At 41.1% G+C, this 21,589-nt stretch overlaps 1 protein-coding gene across 3 annotated transcripts in view; it reads left to right on the forward strand.

The window, feature by feature from the left end:
- Nucleotides 1-21,589, forward strand: part of LOC132989609 (dedicator of cytokinesis protein 3-like) — a 50,076-nt gene that overhangs the window by 14,222 nt on the left and 14,265 nt on the right. For all 3 annotated transcript variants that reach the window (XM_061057320.1, XM_061057321.1, XM_061057323.1), the window contains exons 5-37: nucleotides 641-737; nucleotides 2,296-2,444; nucleotides 6,020-6,104; nucleotides 7,447-7,488; nucleotides 8,578-8,732; nucleotides 8,908-8,989; nucleotides 9,080-9,140; nucleotides 9,253-9,400; nucleotides 10,467-10,555; nucleotides 11,428-11,553; nucleotides 13,957-14,081; nucleotides 14,220-14,382; nucleotides 14,512-14,618; nucleotides 15,556-15,727; nucleotides 15,817-15,914; nucleotides 16,140-16,223; nucleotides 16,334-16,434; nucleotides 16,554-16,635; nucleotides 16,849-17,019; nucleotides 17,703-17,895; nucleotides 18,002-18,129; nucleotides 18,267-18,413; nucleotides 18,538-18,636; nucleotides 18,742-18,836; nucleotides 19,030-19,105; nucleotides 19,260-19,360; nucleotides 19,471-19,529; nucleotides 19,803-19,951; nucleotides 20,097-20,182; nucleotides 20,285-20,311; nucleotides 20,434-20,529; nucleotides 20,612-20,672; nucleotides 20,775-20,868. In XM_061057320.1, coding sequence (XP_060913303.1) covers nucleotides 641-737; nucleotides 2,296-2,444; nucleotides 6,020-6,104; nucleotides 7,447-7,488; nucleotides 8,578-8,732; nucleotides 8,908-8,989; nucleotides 9,080-9,140; nucleotides 9,253-9,400; nucleotides 10,467-10,555; nucleotides 11,428-11,553; nucleotides 13,957-14,081; nucleotides 14,220-14,382; nucleotides 14,512-14,618; nucleotides 15,556-15,727; nucleotides 15,817-15,914; nucleotides 16,140-16,223; nucleotides 16,334-16,434; nucleotides 16,554-16,635; nucleotides 16,849-17,019; nucleotides 17,703-17,895; nucleotides 18,002-18,129; nucleotides 18,267-18,413; nucleotides 18,538-18,636; nucleotides 18,742-18,836; nucleotides 19,030-19,105; nucleotides 19,260-19,360; nucleotides 19,471-19,529; nucleotides 19,803-19,951; nucleotides 20,097-20,182; nucleotides 20,285-20,311; nucleotides 20,434-20,529; nucleotides 20,612-20,672; nucleotides 20,775-20,868 — 3,548 coding nt within the window. The remainder of the gene's footprint in view (nucleotides 1-640; nucleotides 738-2,295; nucleotides 2,445-6,019; nucleotides 6,105-7,446; nucleotides 7,489-8,577; nucleotides 8,733-8,907; nucleotides 8,990-9,079; nucleotides 9,141-9,252; nucleotides 9,401-10,466; nucleotides 10,556-11,427; nucleotides 11,554-13,956; nucleotides 14,082-14,219; nucleotides 14,383-14,511; nucleotides 14,619-15,555; nucleotides 15,728-15,816; nucleotides 15,915-16,139; nucleotides 16,224-16,333; nucleotides 16,435-16,553; nucleotides 16,636-16,848; nucleotides 17,020-17,702; nucleotides 17,896-18,001; nucleotides 18,130-18,266; nucleotides 18,414-18,537; nucleotides 18,637-18,741; nucleotides 18,837-19,029; nucleotides 19,106-19,259; nucleotides 19,361-19,470; nucleotides 19,530-19,802; nucleotides 19,952-20,096; nucleotides 20,183-20,284; nucleotides 20,312-20,433; nucleotides 20,530-20,611; nucleotides 20,673-20,774; nucleotides 20,869-21,589) is intronic.

Below are 21,589 nucleotides of genomic sequence, written 5' to 3' on the forward strand. Positions count from 1 at the left end.
AAATTGGCCAATCAGATGAAGCTCAAACTAGATGTTGGCTACCTTTAGATTAGCTGTCATCAATTTGGTGATATCCAAGAAAGGAAGGAGTGAAGAACAAAGAAAATGTAGTTGACAGAGACAAAAAAAGAAAATGTTCTTTGGAATTTCTCTGGATTCAGAAAGGCACACATGATTCAGGACACAAAACCTGGGGGCTAGTTCTGCAGAACCAAAAAAGACAGGAGAACTGTAGTGTTATAGCTAGTGTGCATGCTTCAATAGTTTTTTTTATTATCATATGTCATATCTCCAGTGAAGAACTGAACATTTATATTGCCAAAGCACATCTCAGATTTTTTCATGGTTTGCAGCCCGAACATCGTAAAAAAAAATCCCCTACAGTGACACGTTATGATGCTAATAAAATATTGAGAAACTAATACCAAGGTTATCTGTTGATTAAAGACCGATTTAAAATGAACCCCACATCAAATTACCAATTTCACAGCAAACCAACCACTAATTGTCATAGAAACAGAGCCCTACTGGGGTTAGTTATGCGTATACTACTGATAACTGAGAAAAAGCATCAACACTGGGCATTCACTGCGTGTCCTTGCATATACTAATATTCATGTATCTTTTTTTTTCACCTCAGGCTGTGTGAGACGGTGGTGCCCCTCGAGGACCCGATCATCACAGAGACCACCTCCACACTGCAGGAATGGGGCGTCTTGTGGAAACAGCTCTATGTGGTTCGTAGCGTTGTGTTACAATACATCTCAAAAAAACATTAAAACAAAACACTAAGCAATAAATGTGAGACCAGATCTAACATTATCAAGATTTCCAAGGGAATTGGGAGAATAACAGCTTTTTTGTAAGAAGGAAATTGCATCCGTTGTTGTTTCATTTGCATCCTCCTGAGGGGGCTTGATAGAAGCGCGTTTTCCTCTACGTTGTTCTTCTCTGCTCTTAATTGAACACCTGATATAAGCAGGTCTGCCGGCAAAAACAAGTACACAGCCCAAACATACAGTGACATCTCCTTTAGATGTATCCCCATAGCATGTCGTTATGACTGTCACCCTACATTTCCACATACTCTCTCTTTAGGAGCAGAGACTGTGGTCGGACACAGATAATGGCCTACAGAGCTGTCAAATGCAATTTCATGCTGTGTCATTCAGCCATTGATTGATCTTGGCCTCCCTCTCGTAGTTTCCACATCATCTTAAGATCCAGCACCGTTCACCACCTTCAGTCAGCTTTTACTTGCCCGGCACAAGTGATTACTGGGAACCTAAAGCACCCTTAATCCCGCTCCATGTCGAGGGCGCCGGCAGAAGTGGATGGTAGGGTTTTGAGTTTGGAGCTGAGTGGATGCATTGCAGAGCTAGCACAATGTTTTTACATAACCTCTCACTGAGGACTGCTCATGCTCTGAGCAACTACGGAGCCCAAGGCATTGGTGTGATGATGTAACTTCCTCTGAAGCTCGACTAATGTGTAGCACTGATTTAACAGTTCTCCTTTTGGTGTTCCCCCCCTCTGTGATATGGGCCATGTTGCCACAATAGCAGCCATAATAAAAGGATGTTGCATTGGCTAGATGTTGATACATTTCAACTTAGTCTTGCCAATTACGGCTCATGGTATTACTTTAGGGAGCAATGGCCTGAGCATAAATGTGTATCTCTTAAAATGTACGTAATTAGCCCCGTCTGAAAGGGCTCATCAACACAGCAGCTTCCAGCCTTTGAAAACATGCAGTGTTTATCCTCATTAAATTTACATGGGCGTTGTGGTGGCACTTAATCTTTGCATTTATGTAAACAAACCTTGGTGATAATGTTGTCCCGTCATACCGGTAGGAAGAACAGAAAACGCCATGATTTAAAGCGTTGTCTCTGGCCTCAGAGAAATGGTGATGAAAGTATGAGGAGGTCAAAGCAGTCTTACAAAGGATTTTCTTTTTGTTTCATTAACAAAACCAGAGGGCTTTAAATCCCTCTAGTAACACATATTACTCTTCTACCTGCACCGGCTGGCAGAAGTAGCAAAAACAGACTTCAAACATGATTTTTTTGTCTCATTACACTTCAACTAGATGCAAAATAAAATCACCTGATTCTGATACCAGGGATCCACCTGCATGTGGACTCTTTTTTTTTAAGTGTTCAACTTTGCTGTGAAAGGCTATCACTATACAAATACCAAAACTGATTTTAGTCATGGAAATCCTGGGAAGAGTTTCATAAACAAAGATCCACATATCCTAACTAAGATATATTTTTTTGGCTACTTTATTAGAAACACAAGGTGGATCTGTTCCATAAGCTTCGTCATGTGATGAATGAGCTGATCGACCTGCGTCGGCAGCTGATCCAGGGTCACCTCGCCCAGGACCAGACTCGAGAGATCAAGCGCCACATCACCGTACGGCTCGACTGGGGCAATGAGTGAGTTACTCTTGTACTGAGTGCACTGTATTGACAGAGTGGGCATGCTCCAACACAAACATTGTTTTTAAACTGTTGTCTACAAGAGAAACACCATATTTCTTTGGCACTGGCGAAGTCCACAGCCCTGGATGAGTGGGAGCGTAATAGTATCCTCTATGATATAATTTCATGGTCATTTAGCAGATGAGCGAATTCCAAGCGGCTTAAAGTCAATACACATCCCCAGGGTGGAACTGTAAAGCCATATTCTTACTGTTGCCACTTTCAAACGACATCCACCAGAGCTCTGATGGGCCTCTTTAACAGAGATATAAAAAAAAAAAGACTCAATATAGGGTGCCTAGGACTTCTACTTCTATTGTGTGGTATGGAAACAGGTATCTACATCGTTTAATTTTGCTACAACAGTTTAAAAACCTGCTATCGTGATAACACTAGTAGAATAATACGTTGAAATGTAAAAATACTCACAGAAGTGGAGCTTTTAATACACTGTATTTTTCTCCCTGTGTGTGTTGAGGATGGTGCTCTGTAATGCACACTGACCTGAGATGGTGATCTAATTTCATGGTCAAGAGATCACAGTAACACTGATATTACTCCATGATTTGAGGCTGCACTATTTTGCTTAAATAAAGGGATAGAGCAGCAACAACAAACCAGAGAGGTGTACAGGAACAGAGTTTCATTTTACCTCTGAACAGTACATTTTCTATACACTTTGGTCAGTCTGTTTAATAAGAACTTAAAGTGAGTACTTATTTTTTTCATTGCCCATTTTTTGTACTACAATGTGTTTACTTCACTACATTTTTTTTTTTTTTTTTAAAGATTTATTCTGGGCTTTTTGTGCCTTTAATGTAGAGATAGGACAGTGGATAGAGTTGGAAATCAAGGAGAGAGAGAATGGGGAATGACATGCGGGAGAGGAGCCACAGGCTGGATTCGAGCCTGGGCCGCCCGCGTTGAGGACTACAGCCTCCATACATGGGGCGTGCGCACTAACCACTGCACCACTGCACCACCAGCGCCCCAAACTTCACTACATTTCTTTAGAAGATATTGTGCTCATGCTGTTACAGTCGTGTCCTGTTACACTTTTCTTTTAGTTGTTCTCCAAAGTAACGTTACAGCGAGGAAAGCGTTTGATCATTTCACAGTGCGTTTCTGATGTTAAATCTTACTAAAGTTCTGATGTTAAATCTTAACAAAACAATATTACAAGAAAGTTACTCATTATTTTTAAAGGCCCATGTCCGAGTGACATTAAATTGTACCATTTAAACAAAGTACCTATAAATTAGCAGTATTTAATTCTTAGAGCTGTTTAAGGTTTGATAAAGCTATTCTGTGTTTTCTCTTTAAAATCAAGCAAATGTCTGACATTTTGGGAAAACCGCTGTTAACTACCACATTCTTTGGCCTTCAGCAGTTGCTTAGCAACCAGCGGGGACTCCAGGAAACTTTTGTGTATCACCAAGAGAAAGTCTGGCACCACCGCCCACAGTGAAACAGCAAGCAGTTGTTTATATACTTTGGTTTTTTTTATGGATTAGTCACAAACTTAATTACGTTAGGATATTTAGAATTGCTTGTAGGCTAATTGTTCTTCTTTTGGTAAGAGCTAAGATAACTATTTCCTCCTGTTTGTAATCTGTGGTAGGCCTAAGCCAAAGCTGAGCTCACTGGGCGTGTCACCGTTGCTGTATTTTAACCGTATACAGACATGAGAGAGGTTCTGCTTCTATTTCAGAAAATAATCAAGCATATTTCCCAAAATGTTAAACTGTTTAAAAAACAGATTAAACAAACATTTAAGGGAGTAAAATGTGTAACTGTTTCAGCTAACTAAAGAAGTAAAATCTTTAACGACCTTTATATTATTGCCCAAGGCTTACTATACTCCTGTTGTGTTGGCATGCATTTATGCCCCAAACTTCGACGACACTTATTGTTTTTTTGTTTTTTTGTTGTTGATTTTTATTTGTTTATTTTGGGGGGGGTGTTCATCATCATCATCATCATCATCATCATCATCATCATCATCATCATCATCATCATCATCATTTATTTATTTATTTAAATCCTCGAAAAACACATTGAGGATTTATTCGCCCTACCCCAAGACCTGGATTCCAAAAATCTCATTCATGTGGCAGATTTTAACAGCGTCCTCCATCGTACTCTTTATTGAGGATTCATGGAATCGTTCAAAAGTCATATTCAAGGAAGGATGACATCCTCTTAGATAAAAAAAAACTACTCTCATACTTTAAATTGATTGTTGTCTTGGACCATAGCCCAGTGGTAATGCAGCTCTGTTTCACTGATCATGAACCTCTGCAGAGGTCTTGGCGACTTAACCCGCGCTTCTTGACACACAAGGACTCTACTAGTTGTGTCTTTATGCGCATTGATATTTTTCTCACACCAACCGGGGACCTGTAAGTATAGGCACAATATGGGAGACTATGAAGGCCATGTTTGTTAAATAATTAGAATGAACAGGAGAAAAACTAAACACATGACAGAGCTTGTGGGCTTGATCGGCGACATGGTTCAGAGACACTCACCCAAGCCGTCTGCATTACATTGCAATATGCTAGAATATGACTGTGGTGACCACCCACATAGAGGACCTGTACCTTAGATCTAGACAGACCCATTATGAACGCAGGCAACATGCCAGCACATTGCTCTCCCACCAATGTAGACAGACTGCAGCGGAAAAAGACCAAGGGGGGGTATCAATGATGAAGACTCTTTATTCTTTGGAGGCCGCTGATGGCTCCTCGGTTGCAGACTTCCTCAAGGACCTCAAGCTTCCTACACTGAGACCTGGTGACGCTGCGTCTCAGGAGGCGTACATATCTAACGATGAAACAAGTGTGCAATCAAAGCTATGAAGTGCAGAAATGCCCCCAGGGCCAGACGACCTGCCTATCGAATTTAAGAAAAAAAAATGACTGCATACACTTAAAGTGGCGTTATATGCGGGTGACCTGGTTGACGGCTGTGTCGCTGGTATTTGCGCGGATCCACTTAGATTGATTCCAACCGCATTTAATTCCATTGCATCATAAAGCTGTGCATCTGGAGACAAAATGATTCTTACCAAAAGCATACTCTTGCCTATTAATGCACATGCGTCTGAACTTTCTTACACTGATTCCCCCTTTAAAGTGGTCAGTGATTCATTTAGGTTTTCCATGGTTTGCCAAACCAGCCCTTGAGAAGTTAAAAGATGACTTTAAGCACTGGGCGTTCTATCTCATGTCACTAGCTGGGGAGGGTAAACACCATTCAAAGGGTCATTATGCTAAGACTGCTATACTACTTTCAGCAGATTCCTTCCTTGGACAAGGATGTATCATATATCTACATGAACATATGTTAGGAGAGATCTGTATGTATTTCATGCAAAAGTCAATAACACTGTTGAAATAATAAAAATTGTAGCATCACCTTTTTATTAAAAAAAAAGCTTTTTTATAAAAAGTTCCTTTTTCTCTCTTCAACTGATATTTCTGTTGTTTTTGTGACACCCCCCCTTCCACCCCTCTTTTCAACAGGCACCTTGGTCTTGACCTTATTCCCAGGAAAGAGTTTGAAATGGTGGATCCAGATCAGATCAGCATATCAGAGCTCTACAAACTGGTATGTTAAGTTCTGATTATTCTTGAACTGGTGAATGATGTATATTTGAATGAATAATTAAACATGAGAAATTATTTAAGTAGATGCATTCTTTGAAGGATAAAATCTATTTTAGTACACATCGGCAGTATACACATACTACAGATCATGTATATGTGCTGCCGTGACTCAAATGATGCTGCCTCTGCACACTAAAGGCTTCTGATTGTGCCTTTTTTTTTTAATGCTACAGCCTGGTTTTGTACACGAGATTATGTCGTTAGATGTGTAGGGATGTGTGAATGTACCGATTATCAAATCATCCAAAAGAAGGTGACTCATGAGAGGGAGCAGTAAAAGAGGGTTTCAGCTGTTGGAGCCGCCTCATGTGACCCTCTCTTTATGCTTATCTTACCGCCATATTGAGTGTGTCCCTTTTCTTGCATGCACATGACTCTCAAAAGCGTGATCACTGGCTCATGCAGACAGAACACAAAGTGACAGGCCCAGGTGAGGCTATGGGAAAATACACACAATTTATTGTTTGTTGTTGTATTTGGAAATAAACTACAGAAACTTCAGTTTTGGTTATTTTCACCATCCAAACTAGAGACATATTCCTATAAATAAGTGCCTCCCTTTAATATATTTTGGTGATATGGAAATTTCAAACCTATATACAGATACAGTACACACACAAACATACACACACACAGAGGAGACTTGACGCTGATCCAATTTTAGAAATATGCAAGTACAGCACAGATGTTATGAAATCTACTGCTGTGAAGTGTTTTCTAGGAGGGAGATCCTTCCTGGTCAGTCACTGAACCTCCGTATGTTGATCAAAACACCCCCCAAACTGCCCTGCAGCCTCCCATTATCCCACTGCCCCGTTTCTCAGCTTTGCACGCTGAATGTTTGTGCACTATGTGCCCTGTCCAGAAACAACAGCGTAGCCCTTCCTTGCCAAAAAGCCTCCTGACTGTCGATGAAAGCGAGCTTGTTTTTGGCAGGGCACAGGGCCTTGGCACCTCTTCAGGTAGGGGAGTAGAGGAGGTCTTTTAGGCTGCTGAGCAGAGAGGTGTGTGTGTGGGCGATGCTGGCTTTGTCCTCTTCTCTCCCACATGCTCACGTTTTGCCTCGTGTGGGCTTCTTTTAGCGCTGCAGAAACAGTAGTACAGCCACTCTGCAATGTTCGTAGGTGAGATTTTGTCCGTTTTTAAAGCGTCAGTTAAGGCATTACTCATGTGGTTTGTGTCTGAAGCAGCTATAAGGTAAATAAGTTCAAAGCTGTGTAGGAAGAGTAGAGAATGTACCAACTGATCTGACATCTTTCCTTTGTAATTCCCTTTTTCCGTAGCATGTATCCAGCAGACACTGTGGTCAGCAAAGCACAAACCAGGTACAGTCCTTGCAATGCTGCTTGTTTACATAATCATCAGAAAACTTCATTCTGCATCATTTTCTATAACTTATATTTTATGATTCTTTTTAAACTCTTTATTACATGAGCTTTCTGAAGTCAGTGCACTATCACCTTCTGACCTTTTACTCTTTGGTTCCTGTAATTCTGCCGATCTAGAAATTTCTGCAGTTGCACCAAGAAAAAGAGCTTGCAGCATGAAAAACCCTTAAGATTAAATATAGATTAGAAGATATCCCTGCCAGGTTCCATTATAACCTCACACTAACGCTGCCAGAGTGTAAGGGTTGAATCCCACTAGGACCACATATGTTGAAACATGTATGTACAAATGGCAGGTCCCATTATAGCTCCATTAAGGAATGCAGTATTTCTTAACGTAATTATACTACATTTTTCATCGAGACCGAGGTAGAGCTAACCCCTAAAAGTTGATATGAACTGAGTGAAGGCTTTTTGATTTAGATTTGAGAGAAATAGTTCTTGGCTTTCTTTTAACAACCGATTCTGTGCAATAAATATCAAGCCTGCAAACCGGCAAACACATAGCTTATTAAAAGACCTTAAAAACAGGTGGAATGGCAAGTTTGACTTTGTTTGAATGTAACATAATATTCAAGTACATCCAAAGCCAGCAAAGTTGCCTCTTAATAAACCCAAATTTTAAATTCATACACTTTTGACTTTTGTGTGAATTAAACAAAAAACATATCTATAAAAGTGTGTTATGGTGGATAAAAGCTTTAATATTAATTAGAATTACATTGTTGTGCACCTAAAAACATTTAAAGACCCCAAGATCTGCAGTGTCCAATCATGAATTGATTTAACCTTTGTTTAGATGGGAGTCTGTATGTCTGACTACACTGTAGATAGCATAGCATATATAGACTGGAAGAAATCTACCATAGAACATATATCCATAAATATTCACCTCTTATAGTGAATATAGTATCAAGCACTATTGATCTTCTCAACAGGATGAACTTTATCCAGGTGGGGAGCTGCTTGGCTTCTCTTTCAGTGAGGACCTGTCTTATTAGCGGTCCCTTTCTTCTTCCTTCCTAGGGTGACAGCTTGAGACAGCGCCATGGTGACGGTTGCCGTGTCCCTGTGTCGCACCACCTCTTCATCAATCTGAAGAGCTTCACCTACAACAGCATCAGCGAGGATGCAGACGTCTTCTTCTCTCTGTACGACACTCGCGAGGCCAAACAGATCAGGTATGGCAGGAGGCCACCAGTGCACACGCAACAGCCTCGACTGACCCCGCAAAAACACACTCACGCATGCACACACACACACACACACACACAAACAAACACATGTCAACCCAATATCTCTATCCAGCAGATTGACTGAGGTTACTGTGAAACTTTGCGCTGACTTCTTTTACAGTGAGAAGTTCATGGTGAAACTCAACAAAAATGGAGGACCAAAGAACCCAGAGAAAGTTGATCGTCTGTGTGCTCTCTTTACGGTAACATATCTTCCTTTTTAGATTGAAATTAAAATATTCAGTTTTTAAGTCCTTGTAGCATTCTGTTAATGTTTTCCATTTTCTCTATAGGACCTGAGCAGCAAAGACCTGAAGAGAGACCTCTACATTGTTGCACATGTCATTCGAACTGGTAAAAGCATAATCACAAAATCATGCACCGAACTTTATGTTTAATGACAGTGATGTTTAACGTACCGGTGTTTCATCTCAGCAAGTTCGTCCCCTTTTTTTTTTGATTCCAGGTCGTATGCTGCTGAATGACTCAAAGAAGGGCCCGCCTCACGTGCAGTACAGGCGACCTTATGGCTGCGCTGTTCTTGCCATGAGTGATGTTTTCCACACCATCACGGACCTCAAAGAGGAGAAGGACTTTGTGCTCAAAGTTTATACGTGAGTGTACATTCGATCTTCCTTTTCTTGATTCTAAAAAACGGTAGCACCAAGAAGAATTCCTTTGGCATTTTGTGTAATTTCTTGGTAGTTTAAAGGGATTTTGTACTTTTGTGTGTGGTTCAAAAGTCCGTGCAGATAGGTGAGCATATCCTGCAAACCTCTTGCATGATAACTTGGCGTTCTCTGTTGATACTTGGCGTGTTTTGACCGGAATGATAATGAAGTGTCCTCTTCAAAATCAATAGCTGCTCACCCTAGGCCTGCGATAGGGCACTTGGCGTGTTGTGAATCTGGCTGCTTCTGTTAAGCTTTGCCACAGAGAGTCACTCCTGTACGCCAGCCAACCCAGGGAAGGAGGGAGACACGGAGAAGGAGAAGGGAATAGATGGAGAAAGAGAGAGAGAGAGAGAGAGAGATGACACTCAGATAATTTAGCAAAGTTAGAGGACAAATAAAAGAACACCAAGCTCAGCATTTTCTCATGTCAGTCAACAGCTCAAATGTCTCCTTGAATCCGTGCTGTCCTCTTCAACGTACGCTCAGGGTCAAAGGTCAATCATACAGTCTCTCATCCTGTTGTGTGACATTTTTTTTTTAAGCGGTATTTTCAGGATATCTGTACAGCTTAGTGTGAAATAAAGATTTTTAGAATAGAAAGCTGTCTTTTTCATTGGATTTCCCTTGCTGAGGCAAGGAGCTCTTCCTTTTTAAAAAAGCAAGCAGTGATTCAGTGCTGAGCTGCCTCCAAACTGTCGGCTCCTATAACGCTCCAGTCTGTGCATTTCCCCATGCCATCCCAGGGGCCTTCGGGCCCACAGTAATGAAAAAGGCTGGTAGAGAGCTGGCTGTCAGGTTTGCTTAGTGAGCTGTGCATTTGGGCTAATGTGCTGCTTGATAGCACCTCCCCCCGCTGCTACCTTTTCTCCAGGAGGAAATCGTCTCTGGGACACATGCTGTTCGTGTAGTCCCCATGCGCACAATCCTGATCCTCCATCTGGACTCACTAATGGGTGCGTTGTTAACAGCCGTGCCCAACTGTCTCTCTCTCTCTCTCTCTCTCCAGATGTAACAACGAGAACGAGTGGTACCAGGTACACGACAACATCATCCGCAAGTCCAACACCAAGTACTCCGCTCCGAGCACCAACTACGGTAAAGATGTTGTCTCCACCGATCTGTTTGCACTCCCTGGGGTTATATATTTGATTTTTTTAGGGTTTTATTTTAGATTTTAAGGAAAAAAATGAGATCTTGCTCAAGCTCAATTGGCAACAGGTCATGTGACTGCACAAGAGTAGGACATGCAGTTACGGTGTTTGGAATGAAAGCAACAAAAGAATAAAGGGTTCAGTGGTGCTTTACTGATCAATTACCTGGTTTTATTCTACTTGGTAGAAGTTAATTGATTAATAAGGTTCTTACATTTTAAGTTCAAATTAGCTCATATAAAGAAGATTACAAAGTACAGAGACGACCTCTATTTGTCACTATGATTATTACCACGTGAAGGACAGATTAAGCCAAACACATCCATCTCTAATGTGTGAGCTAGTATGTAAAGATAAAGCAGGTCCCTTGGTGTTGGTATTAGACAATCCTGTTGTGTGTAAATTTCAAAATGGCCTCACTGTAAGCGTGAACTCTTCTCATTCACTTTTGCTTCTCTCTTTATGAGCATGCCACAGTTTGATATGTGACTCATGCCTCACAAAAACCTTGTCACTACATTTGTAACCATATTTTTCCTTCCTTCCTTGCAACATTTCTACTCCACCGGTTCTCCCCCCTCCCTCTGTTTCTCCCTGACTCTGATCACGTCTCTCCATCCTCTTATCTGTCTGTCTTCTCCTCCCCCACATTCTGACTAATGTCCTTTAAATACCCCTCTGTCCATCCCTTCTCCCATCTTCTCTTTCATTCCTTCAATTCCACTTCTCTCCCACAACCCTACACCTCTTCACTTGCCCTTTCCCCCCATTTACACGCACATTCATGCCTTCCTCCTCCCCACCCCTGCCCCCTAGGCCTGATTATTTCCCTGCAGCTGCTGCGGGGTGAGTTGGAGCAGATCAGACGGGAGAACCAGGCTGTATTCAACAGGGCCCTGGCACTCACACGCAAACTGGGTTTCCCAGATGTCATCCTGCCAGGTAAGGAGGCAAAGAGCAGGAGGCGGTAATGGGGGCAGAGAGGTTCGGAGGAGGAGGTGAAGGCAAGAGGCCAGATGGCTTGGAGGAATGAAAAGAGGAAAAGGTCACAGATCAGGTTACAGAGGATGCAGAGGAAGGTGGAGGGGAAAATAAGTATGTAAGAAAAGCAGGGGTAATGGTTAAAGATGGAATAAAATCATCTACAGGAAATAACAAAATATAGGAAACAGCAAAATGGACTGGTCATAAGAAAAAAGCAAAGATATCTCCATTTTATACTATATGTACTTATTGCACCATATTGATGTAACATGCATTGTTACTTCTTACATTGAATAAGATTATAAAATACAAGATTTGTACAGACTTGTTCAATCATAGTGGCCTCTTCACATTTCAGATTTGTAGTTGTTCAACCAAAGGGACGTTTTCTTTAAATAACCGTTCCAAAGAAGCAAGGTATCCAAAAATTTTACATAAACTACTGATTAGAGTCAATTAAAAAAAAACAATGCATCTAATTCAATAAGGAACACTTACAGTATAATCAAAACTCCTAGTTCATCATTTCTAAGCCAGGGTTCATCATTTGTAATTTTTTGATACTTTAACTTCAGTAAAGGATCTGAATAATTCTTTAAAAACTGGTATTTTGGAGAATCTCAGTCCGTCACGCTGTATTTGCGTGAGATCTGCATTTAGGTCAGGTGCGGAGAAAACGCTGAAGAACAGAGGTCTTCAAAGATAACTCAAAGAGAGATAGAAAGGGAGAGGTGTGTGTTTATTTCGGTATATTTCATCAGATAAAGTTGCTTTGTTTTTTGTCTACTGAGAATGTTAGATTGTCTTTTCTTTTCCATCCTCTCGCTGTCCTCTCCTCTCCTCCCCTCCTTTCCTCTGTCCTTTCCCCTCCTCCTTACCTCTCCCCCTCCTCTCCTCCCTTATCTTTCCTTTCCTCCTCTCTTCTTTCCACTCCAGCTCCTTTCCAGTTAGCCTGAAATACCTCCCAATATCAACTCTTGTGACTCATCTGTCCCCAAGGAAATGACTTAGATATAAATAACCATAATCTGATTTTATAAATAACTGCAATATCTTCCTCCACTGTAGCCACTGATATGTATTTCATTAAACACTGACCTCACAAAAGGTGCTGAGGCAGTCATAAGCTACAGTGTATCACAACTCAGCTGGGTCATTTTTCATTGACTAGAACAATGTCATGTGGTGCACGTCTTAGTCTGCACAGCGGCTTAATTTATGTTGACCGCTATGTTCATCCGTGCCACAGAGGTTGACGTGCACATTATAACTTATTTACATCGCGGAGGCAGGAGACAAAGTTGTTTCTGAGATGCACTTGTCCTGTTGTGGTGGGAAACATTCGACCTCTTGAGAGGCCAAAATAGTGCTTCAGGGCAATGATTTCACTCATGACGTCCTAGTTAGTGTGTCAACCTTAAAAGAGTGCAGATGTAGCATTGCACTCCTCCAACTTTCTTTGACTTGTATGAAGAAATGTTGCTTCTGAATAAGTGTCATTGTCTGTTTCATGCATTTCTCTTTATTGTCAAAGCATAGCAACTACATTATCTATAAAGTAGTTTTGCTGCAGACATTTGTGTAGAATATTTCTGAATGCTATGCAAGTGGCTGCTAATTTAAACTTGAGTCACCAGACCAAAACAGAGATAAGGAGTGGGCTACAGAATTATAGGAACCTCATTTCTCTATCCACATCATAAATGTAGCAAAAGACCTGGATTTAGGGATAGCTCAGGAAAGCAGCAAATTTCTCCAAGCTGCCACTTGAGGTATAGCAGTTGATAAATCAACACAAACCTAAGTATTTAGTTTTTTGCCTTTATGTTAGTAATTTTCTAGGAGTTTTTCTTATTGTAAAACTTTCCTAAAGCCTGACATAACAATTTAGATTTGCATTATTTCATCCAAAAAAAAAACTATGAGCTAAGGGGACACATAAAAGATTCAAAATTCAGGAGTTGTTTATTGGTCATTTTCCTTATGTATCTGCATACATTAAAAAAGATGAAATGCTTTTCTCCAAGCCCCAAGCAGTGTGACAGAAAAAAAGACATGCAACATATAGACGTATAAATATACCCAAAAAATGTAAAGTTGGGCTTTGCATAGAGGCAAAAGAGATTGGACATTCATTTCCATAATTATAATAATATAAGCAATGTGGGGCTAGCTCTAAGGCCTGTATGCACTCCTTATTCTTCTTAAAACATCCATGCTCTGCATCCTACTTCCTTTGGTATAATAGTGTATCATCAGCATATCGCTCTGTTTTTTATTCATCAAGACATCTAACCCACTTCTAATGAAGTCATTAAATTTTTCCCTTAAACTAAAGTTTATCGTGTGTTATTGTCATAGGTGACACACGCAATGACCTGTACCTGACCCTGGAGCGAGGGGAGTTTGAGAGGGGCGGCAAGAGCGTCCAGAAGAACATCGAAGTCACACTCTATGTACTCTATGCCGACGGGGACACACTTAAAGTATGAGTATGACACAGAAGCACATGAGTTATTGTGAACCATATCATTAAAATATGGGTCATAATGACTGTACCCTTGACCTAATACATCTACACTATGTCACTAAAAATCAATCTTCAATGCTGATTCTCTTCTCAGGACTGCATCAGTTTGGGCAGCGGTGAGCCCAACACAAGTGAATATCGCTCCTTTGTCCTCTACCACAACAACAGCCCTCGCTGGAGTGAGATGGTCAAACTGCCCATCCCAATAGATCGTTTCAGGGGGTCTCACCTACGTTTTGAGTTCAGACACTGCTCCAGTGAGTCAGTTATGCACCCCAGGGACAGTCCTCCTTCGGTGCATGAGTTTATTAGGACACATTTGGATCACAGTCTGAATTTGGCCTGTGTGGATCCAGTTTGATGATGTATGATGTGCTTCCTTTCAGCTAAAGACAAAGGAGAGAAAAAACTGTTTGGTTTTGCCTTCACTCCTCTGATGAGGGAAGATGGGACAACACTGTCAGATGAGAGCCATGAGCTTTATGTTTACAAGGTATGCGGATGTTTGACACATACATTTTTAGATGTATGGTGCACCTCATCAAAGAAACAAATCATGCTGCAAGATACTTGTAAAAATTATTGTTATGTCAAGATGATATCTTTTTTTTAGCACTCACTGATCTGCACTGACTCTGACAACATTTAATAAATGCACTATCCACTTTGTCTACTATTCCTCACAAAACATGTACAGTAGTTACTCTAATAGTTGGGCTGCCTCAAATGACTCAACTGTACCACTAAAGGAGCTCTGTCTTAAGGCTTTAATTGGCATTTTCTTGTTATTAGAACGGTTCAAGAATGATAACATCATTTTGCCATGGGTCTCATAGGAATGTATTTGAAGTATGACAAGAGGAACTTTAAAAGCATGTAGACAAGACACTTTCTTTAAAAGAGTTCAAATTGTGAATTAAGAACAAAGGACTTCAAAACATGTAAAGCATGTTAGCTTTGACGTACTGCTTTGAGATATGTGGAATCATTAACGTATAATTCAAGCCAAGTTATTTTAATTGCATCAGTATGTCATTGCTGTCATCTGAAACGTTTGGATGTATACGGATATGTCAATACAGTACCTTTTTTTAGCATGCTAAAGTTGTATCCTTATGTTTCTTGTATGGTAGCATTAGCATAAAACATTGTTTGGTTTGAAGCCAGAAAGACATATAAAGTAAGATTCCCTGTCTACGCAGTATCATACCTTCGTTCATTGGTAGGCAACAGAATGCCAACACCCCATCATGACCCTCCTTCACTGATGCTGGATTAAAAAAAAGGCAATCAAATATTTCTGACCTTTATTGACAAGAACCCCAACCGTCTGTCCCATGATAATGATACTGCGATGCCATTGGTCCTTTACTAAACTTCCTCCAAACCTCAATAAATCCTCTTTTTCCACTCTTCTATCCATCCTCCAGTGTGATGAAAATGCCACCTTCAGTAACCAGGGCCTGTACCTGAGTCTGCCCTGCTGTAAAGAGGACTTCAACAGCTGTCCAAACCTGCCGGCCAACCTGCCCTTCCAGAGGAGCCCCAAAGAAACGTTCTGGGTCTCCACGATACTCTGCTCCACCAAACTCACACAGAATGGTAATCTAACGGCACACATGCCCATCTTAATATCTGTTCACCTTCTGTTCCACTCAATATAACTCTTTTCGATGTTATCCTGTTTTCAGTGGACCTTCTGGCTCTTCTGAACTGGAAGGCCCATCCAGACAGGGTGTTGGATATCCTTGGTCGATTACGTCAAATTAGCGGAGAGGAGATTGTCAAGGTCACTGATATTATATTATTTATGAACATAATTACACAGTAGAATTAATTAAAGTTAAAAACTGAAGTCAATAATAATATAAAACACTGTTCAGAAGTCTCATTTTAGGATGAAATCTTGTTGTTTTTTGGATGAAGGGGCTACCCTTTGTTTCTATTTTAGTTTCCAGGAAGGCTTTAATGTGATGGTGCCACTGAGTGTTGTTTTTCATTTTTCTCCTCACAGTTCCTGCGAGATGTCCTGGATACGCTTTTCTGTCTTTTAGATGACAACACAGATAAATACGGGCCGCTGGTTTTCCAGTCACTGGTAGGAATATTAAATAAGCCAAGCTTTACTCTACTGTATGATTTATTCTCGCCCTTTAAGCGGTATAAATTAGCATATCATATATTTATCACACTATTTATGTGTTGTAGGTGTTCATCATTAACCTGCTCAGGGACAGCCGTTTCTACCACTTCAGACCCGTCATGGACTCTTACATCCAAAACCACTTTGCTGGAGCTTTGGCTTACAAGTACAACTACTTTTACTAAATTCTTTTCACTCAGAATATTCAAGAAATATGTTCTAAATCTGTAAAACGTACCTCTAAGGTTGCTCTTGATATTGACTCTCGCCGTTTCTTACTCGCAGAGAGCTGATTCGATGTCTGAAGTGGTACATGGACCGCTCGGCTGAGGTCGTACGACAAGACCACATCCAGGAAGCCATGAGGGTAAAGTATTACAAAGATATATGTGATAGATGTAGGTTTCCTGTTACAAGGCCTGAAATTTGAGACATTTTGAAATAGATTTTCTATTAAATGATGATTGACTTAAAATCCTTCTGGGCTCAGTGCTAATTCACATAAAGGAAATAACAACACAGTGTTCTTTAACTGACTGTATGTTTCTCTCTCTCTGCTTTCTGTGAACTAACCCTTTAGGCTCTAGAGTACCTGTTCAAGTTCATCGTCCAATCCCGTATCCTGTACTCGAGAGCCACCTGCGGGATGGAGGAGGAGCAGTTTCGGGCGAGCATCCAGGAGCTCTTCCAGTCAATCCGCTTCGTGCTGAGCCTGGACAGCCGCAGCTCAGAGAACCTGGTGTTCACACAGGTCAGACAGTTCTCACCCCATAACAAACATGATCACGGATGTAGAGTTTGTCTCATTTTATCTTTTGTTGAAGATGCTTTTGCTTTCTGTTCATCTCATCCCCTAGGTTTGCAATTCATAAGTCATTTATTAATTTTCATTTTGTTTTCTCGTTTCATTCTTCTCTTATGTCACTTTTCATTTTGTCCATTCTTAACTGGTGTTTCAAACCTTTATCCCCACTGTTGCCCCATCTTTTGCTTGCTCTTGGACAGTTTAGGTGTGTGATCAGCTGCATGCCTTTTCTGTGGTCATGCTGTGGGGCTCTCGTCCATCACCGTAAGTCACAGTGCCCCCTTGTGTTGGTTCCACAATGCAGCAGAGTCTGTGCGTCTACCAGACTGCTCAAACAGGAGGATGTTTTGTTAAGTAACTGATTTGCAGCCAGTGCTTTAGCTGCAGCTACTGGGCTTATTATTTAAGGCTTAACAAGGAGAAACAGAGATTACGGTTGAGAACAGGGATACATAGCATGAAAATCTTGTTGCGTCTATCAGACGTACAAGTCTTATGAAACGATTCTGTTTAGTCTCAGTAGTGAGGAGTAATTTATTTGAAGCTTGTTTATAATCTAAATGTAGCTTCTATAAAACATGGCATTCTGTATGTGCACCACAAACCGTGTCCTTTGTTTCTCCCCCCAGGCGGCCCTGTTGAACAGCTTCCCTGATATCTTTGATGAGCTGCTGCAGATGTTCACTGTTCAGGAGGTAGCCGAATATGTCAGGGGCACCCTAGGGAGCATGCCTAGCACTGTGGACATTGGCCAGTCTATGGATGTAGTCAAACTGCAGTCCATTGCTCGAACAGTTGAGAGCCGCCTCTTCTTCTTCCCTGGTGAGTGAGACAAATAAAAAGAGTTTTTGCCCATTTTCTTTCTCTGCAGATCACAAAAGGATAAATTCAAGACAAATGCGTTCTTTCTTTTTTTTTTTCCCCGCAGAGTCTCGTAGTATTCTGCTGCCGGTGGTTCTGCATCACATCCACCTGCATCTACGCCAGCAGAGGGAGCTGCTCATCTGCTCTGGGATTCTTAGCAGCATCTTCTCCATAATTAAGACTAGCTCAATGGTAGACTTCTTTAATACTTATACATACACTACATTAAAAAAAAAAGGAAATCATTAGGAATGCAGCTGTAGCATGTCTCCATCTTTGTTGTTAAATCTGTGTTTTCCACGTCTTTCCCCTCGCCCCGTGTGTGTCAGGAGTCTTCTGTTCAGGAGGAGGTGGAGATGATGGTGGAGAGCCTTCTGGATGTGCTGCTGCAGACTCTGCTGTCCATCATGAGCAAGTCTCACTCTGTGGAGACGTCCAGAGGACAACGCTGTCCACAGTGCACTGCTGAGATAACAGTAAGCTTCCGCTCAGTGTACCACTTTGACGTGAATTAAAAACAGGTGGGATTAAGTGAATCTTTTGGGTCGATTAACCTTTAAAATACATTCGCCTACATCTGTCATTTTTTCCGTCGTGCAGGGGGAGTATGTGTCCTGTCTTCTTTCTCTGCTGCGGCAGATGACAGAGATCCACTTTCACCATCTACTGAACAACTTCCACAGCAAGGAGGAGCTGAAGGTGGGAGACTCTGAGTCACAGAGATGAGCACGATTGCAGCATTTTGCAGCAGCCTGCTCACTACATACCTTAACTGCATCGCTTTCTTAATATATTCCTCGGCAGGAGTTCCTGTTGAAGATCTTCTGCGTGTTCCGCAATCTAATGAAACTGACTATCTTTCCCCGGGACTGGAGTGTCATGAGGCTTCTAACGAGTCAGTGAGTCTTGCTTTTACATTTCTGTCATGTAGTCTTTGTCCCAGAGACGGTAAGGGAATACAGCCAACCATTAGATCAGACCCTCTCCAGATAATCCTGCTCTGAAGGTGATGCTTGTGTTGCAAATCTTTTTATCTATTTTTGGCAGCTACCTTGTTTGGTAAGCTGACAGTGTAATGTTTGCTTTCTGCAGTATCATCGTAGTGACAACACAGTTCCTGTCTCCAGCGCTGCACAAGAACTTCTCAGAGGCCGACTTTGATTTTAAGGTGTGTGTCTGAACAGCAGGGGCTGGCATTTAGGAAACACAGTGCGCCAGGAACCTGCACATTTGAGATTAATTTCTATAATGCAACTTCTCAAATCATTGTTCCTGACTTTTACATTTTTTTTTTATTATTTTCTTCTTTGTGGTGTGTGTAGGTGTGGAACTCCTTTTTCAGCCTCACTGTTCTGTACATCAACCAGCCCAGTCTGCAGCTGGAGGCGATTGGCCCAACTAAGAAAAAGAAAGTCCTCGATAAGTAAGACGCTACAGTTTTTTTTAGTTTTTTTTTTTAGACATACGTAATTTTCTTACACACATGTTGACGACTTGACAAACTTACTTGACTTTGTAATCTTTTCTTTCTAGGTGTGGAGATATGAGAGTGATGATGGCTTATGAGCTTTTCAGCATGTGGCAAAAATTAGGTGCGTCAGAAAACGTCATACATATAAATCAAAGATATTGCAGTGAAGCACTAGTAGTGAGAAATGTATTTCTATCTTATATGTTTCCAATCATTTGATCACATTCAGTACATCCCAACAAAAAAAAAAAGATACAGATGTAATGTAGACGGATTCATAACCAAAACAAAATAAAACAAATGAGAGGGAGAAAAATGCCAGGCCATGTCACCTGCTGTTACATTAACAATGAAAATACAACAACAATGATCCTATCTCTGTGTTTGTGTGTAGGCGACAACAAGCCCCACTTTATTCCGGGTATGATGGGTCCTTTCCTTGGCGTCACCCTGGTGCCTCAGACCGAGGTTCGAAATATAATGATCCCCATTTTCCATGACATGATGGATTGGGAGCAGAGGAAAAACGGCAACTTCAAACAGGTCATTATGACATTATTTTGTAATGATTTGCAGATTGTGTGCCGCGGCTGTTTTTGTGAAAAATTGTGGACAGCTTTTGGCTCACAACTCACCAAAATGATTTGGCTGAATGTGTGTGTGTGTGTGTGTGTGTGTGTGTGTGTAGGTGGAAGCAGAGCTGATGGATAAGCTTGACAGCATGGTGTCGGATGGGAAAGGCGATGATAATCACAGAGAGCTCTTCAGCCTTTTGTAAGCACCAAACTCTTGTTTAGTGAACCTGTGAAGTGATGCTCAGAATAATGCTGCTCTTGTTGTGTTTCCACCTAACGTACTTCTCTGTTGTCATCACAGGACTCAGCTGTTTGGTCCTTATCCAAGGTGAGGTGTAATGCCCTCACAGCTTAGACTATGACACACTTTGATGAATACATACCGCCTGTACTTGTTGCCTTTAGATCAAACATCTGACTGTTTTTTTTTTTTTTTTTCTTTCTGTGCAGCCTGCTTGAGAAGATTGAGCAGGAGACCTGGAGAGAGACGGGGATCTCTTTTGTCACCTCAGTCACAAGACTTGTAGAGCGATTACTGGATTACAGGTATTAGAGATGAAGACACACAATGGCACTAATGGTTTGAATCGAAGCTTTGTAATCAGAAAATGCATTTTTTCATGTGAAGGGACTGCATGAAAGGAGACGAGATGGAGAACAAGAAAATAAGTGGTTCGGTCAACCTTATGGTGAGACATTCATGATCCTCTGGATTTTAGAAAAACCATTTAAGAAAAATGTTCACACATGAAATTCCATGTCAACTATACTTCTTTCAAAATCAATCATAGAACTTCTACAAATCAGAGGTCAACAAGGAGGACATGTACATCCGTTACATTCACAAACTGTGTGACCTGCATCTCCAAGCAGAGGACTTCACAGGTAACAGACACACTACAGTATTATCACTTTAGGCAGATGTTTTTGGTTTGTTTTCTATGCAAATTTCACATTTATTTAGTGATTGCAGGTTTTGTAGCTTTGAAAAGCCAGACTTTACAACATTTTGGGTTGGTACTGAGAAGCGACAGGTTTTTGTCGTGCTTTTTTGCTCGCTCTGCCTGTCCTGCCTCCTTCCTTTCCTATCAACTTTTATTTATTCTACCACAGAGGGGCCTGGAGAAGAATTTGAACAGATGCAGTAGGGGAAATCTTTGGCTGCATTTGAGAAAAAGATCAGTTTTAGGCTGTATTTCTGTGAGTTTAAAACCATACATAGCAATTGGCCCACCCACACATGTGATTTAAAGAGGTCATATTATGCCCTTTTTGGGGTTCGTATATTTAATCTATGTACCTACTGCTGCTGGGCTTGCCACAACGAGCCAATGGGCTTAGATCAGTGATCTCACACTGACAAGACGTCACACTGGCAAATTTTTATCGAGGGGGGCTAGAACCGAGCGTTACATGCCGCTAATGCTGCAGCGAACAGGAGGACGTAGGAGAAGTCGCGTTTCCACGGACTTTGAATTTTTGCACATAGATGTGCCTAAACATGCACAGGACACTTGGAAAACACACTAAAGAGCATATAAAACCAGAAAAAGCATAATATGACCCATTTAACATATTTAAACAAATAATTGTTAAATGTTTTGTT

This window comes from Labrus mixtus, chromosome 15 (genome assembly GCF_963584025.1).
Source record: "Labrus mixtus chromosome 15, fLabMix1.1, whole genome shotgun sequence".
In the NCBI taxonomy this organism is placed as follows: domain Eukaryota; kingdom Metazoa; phylum Chordata; class Actinopteri; order Labriformes; family Labridae; genus Labrus; species Labrus mixtus.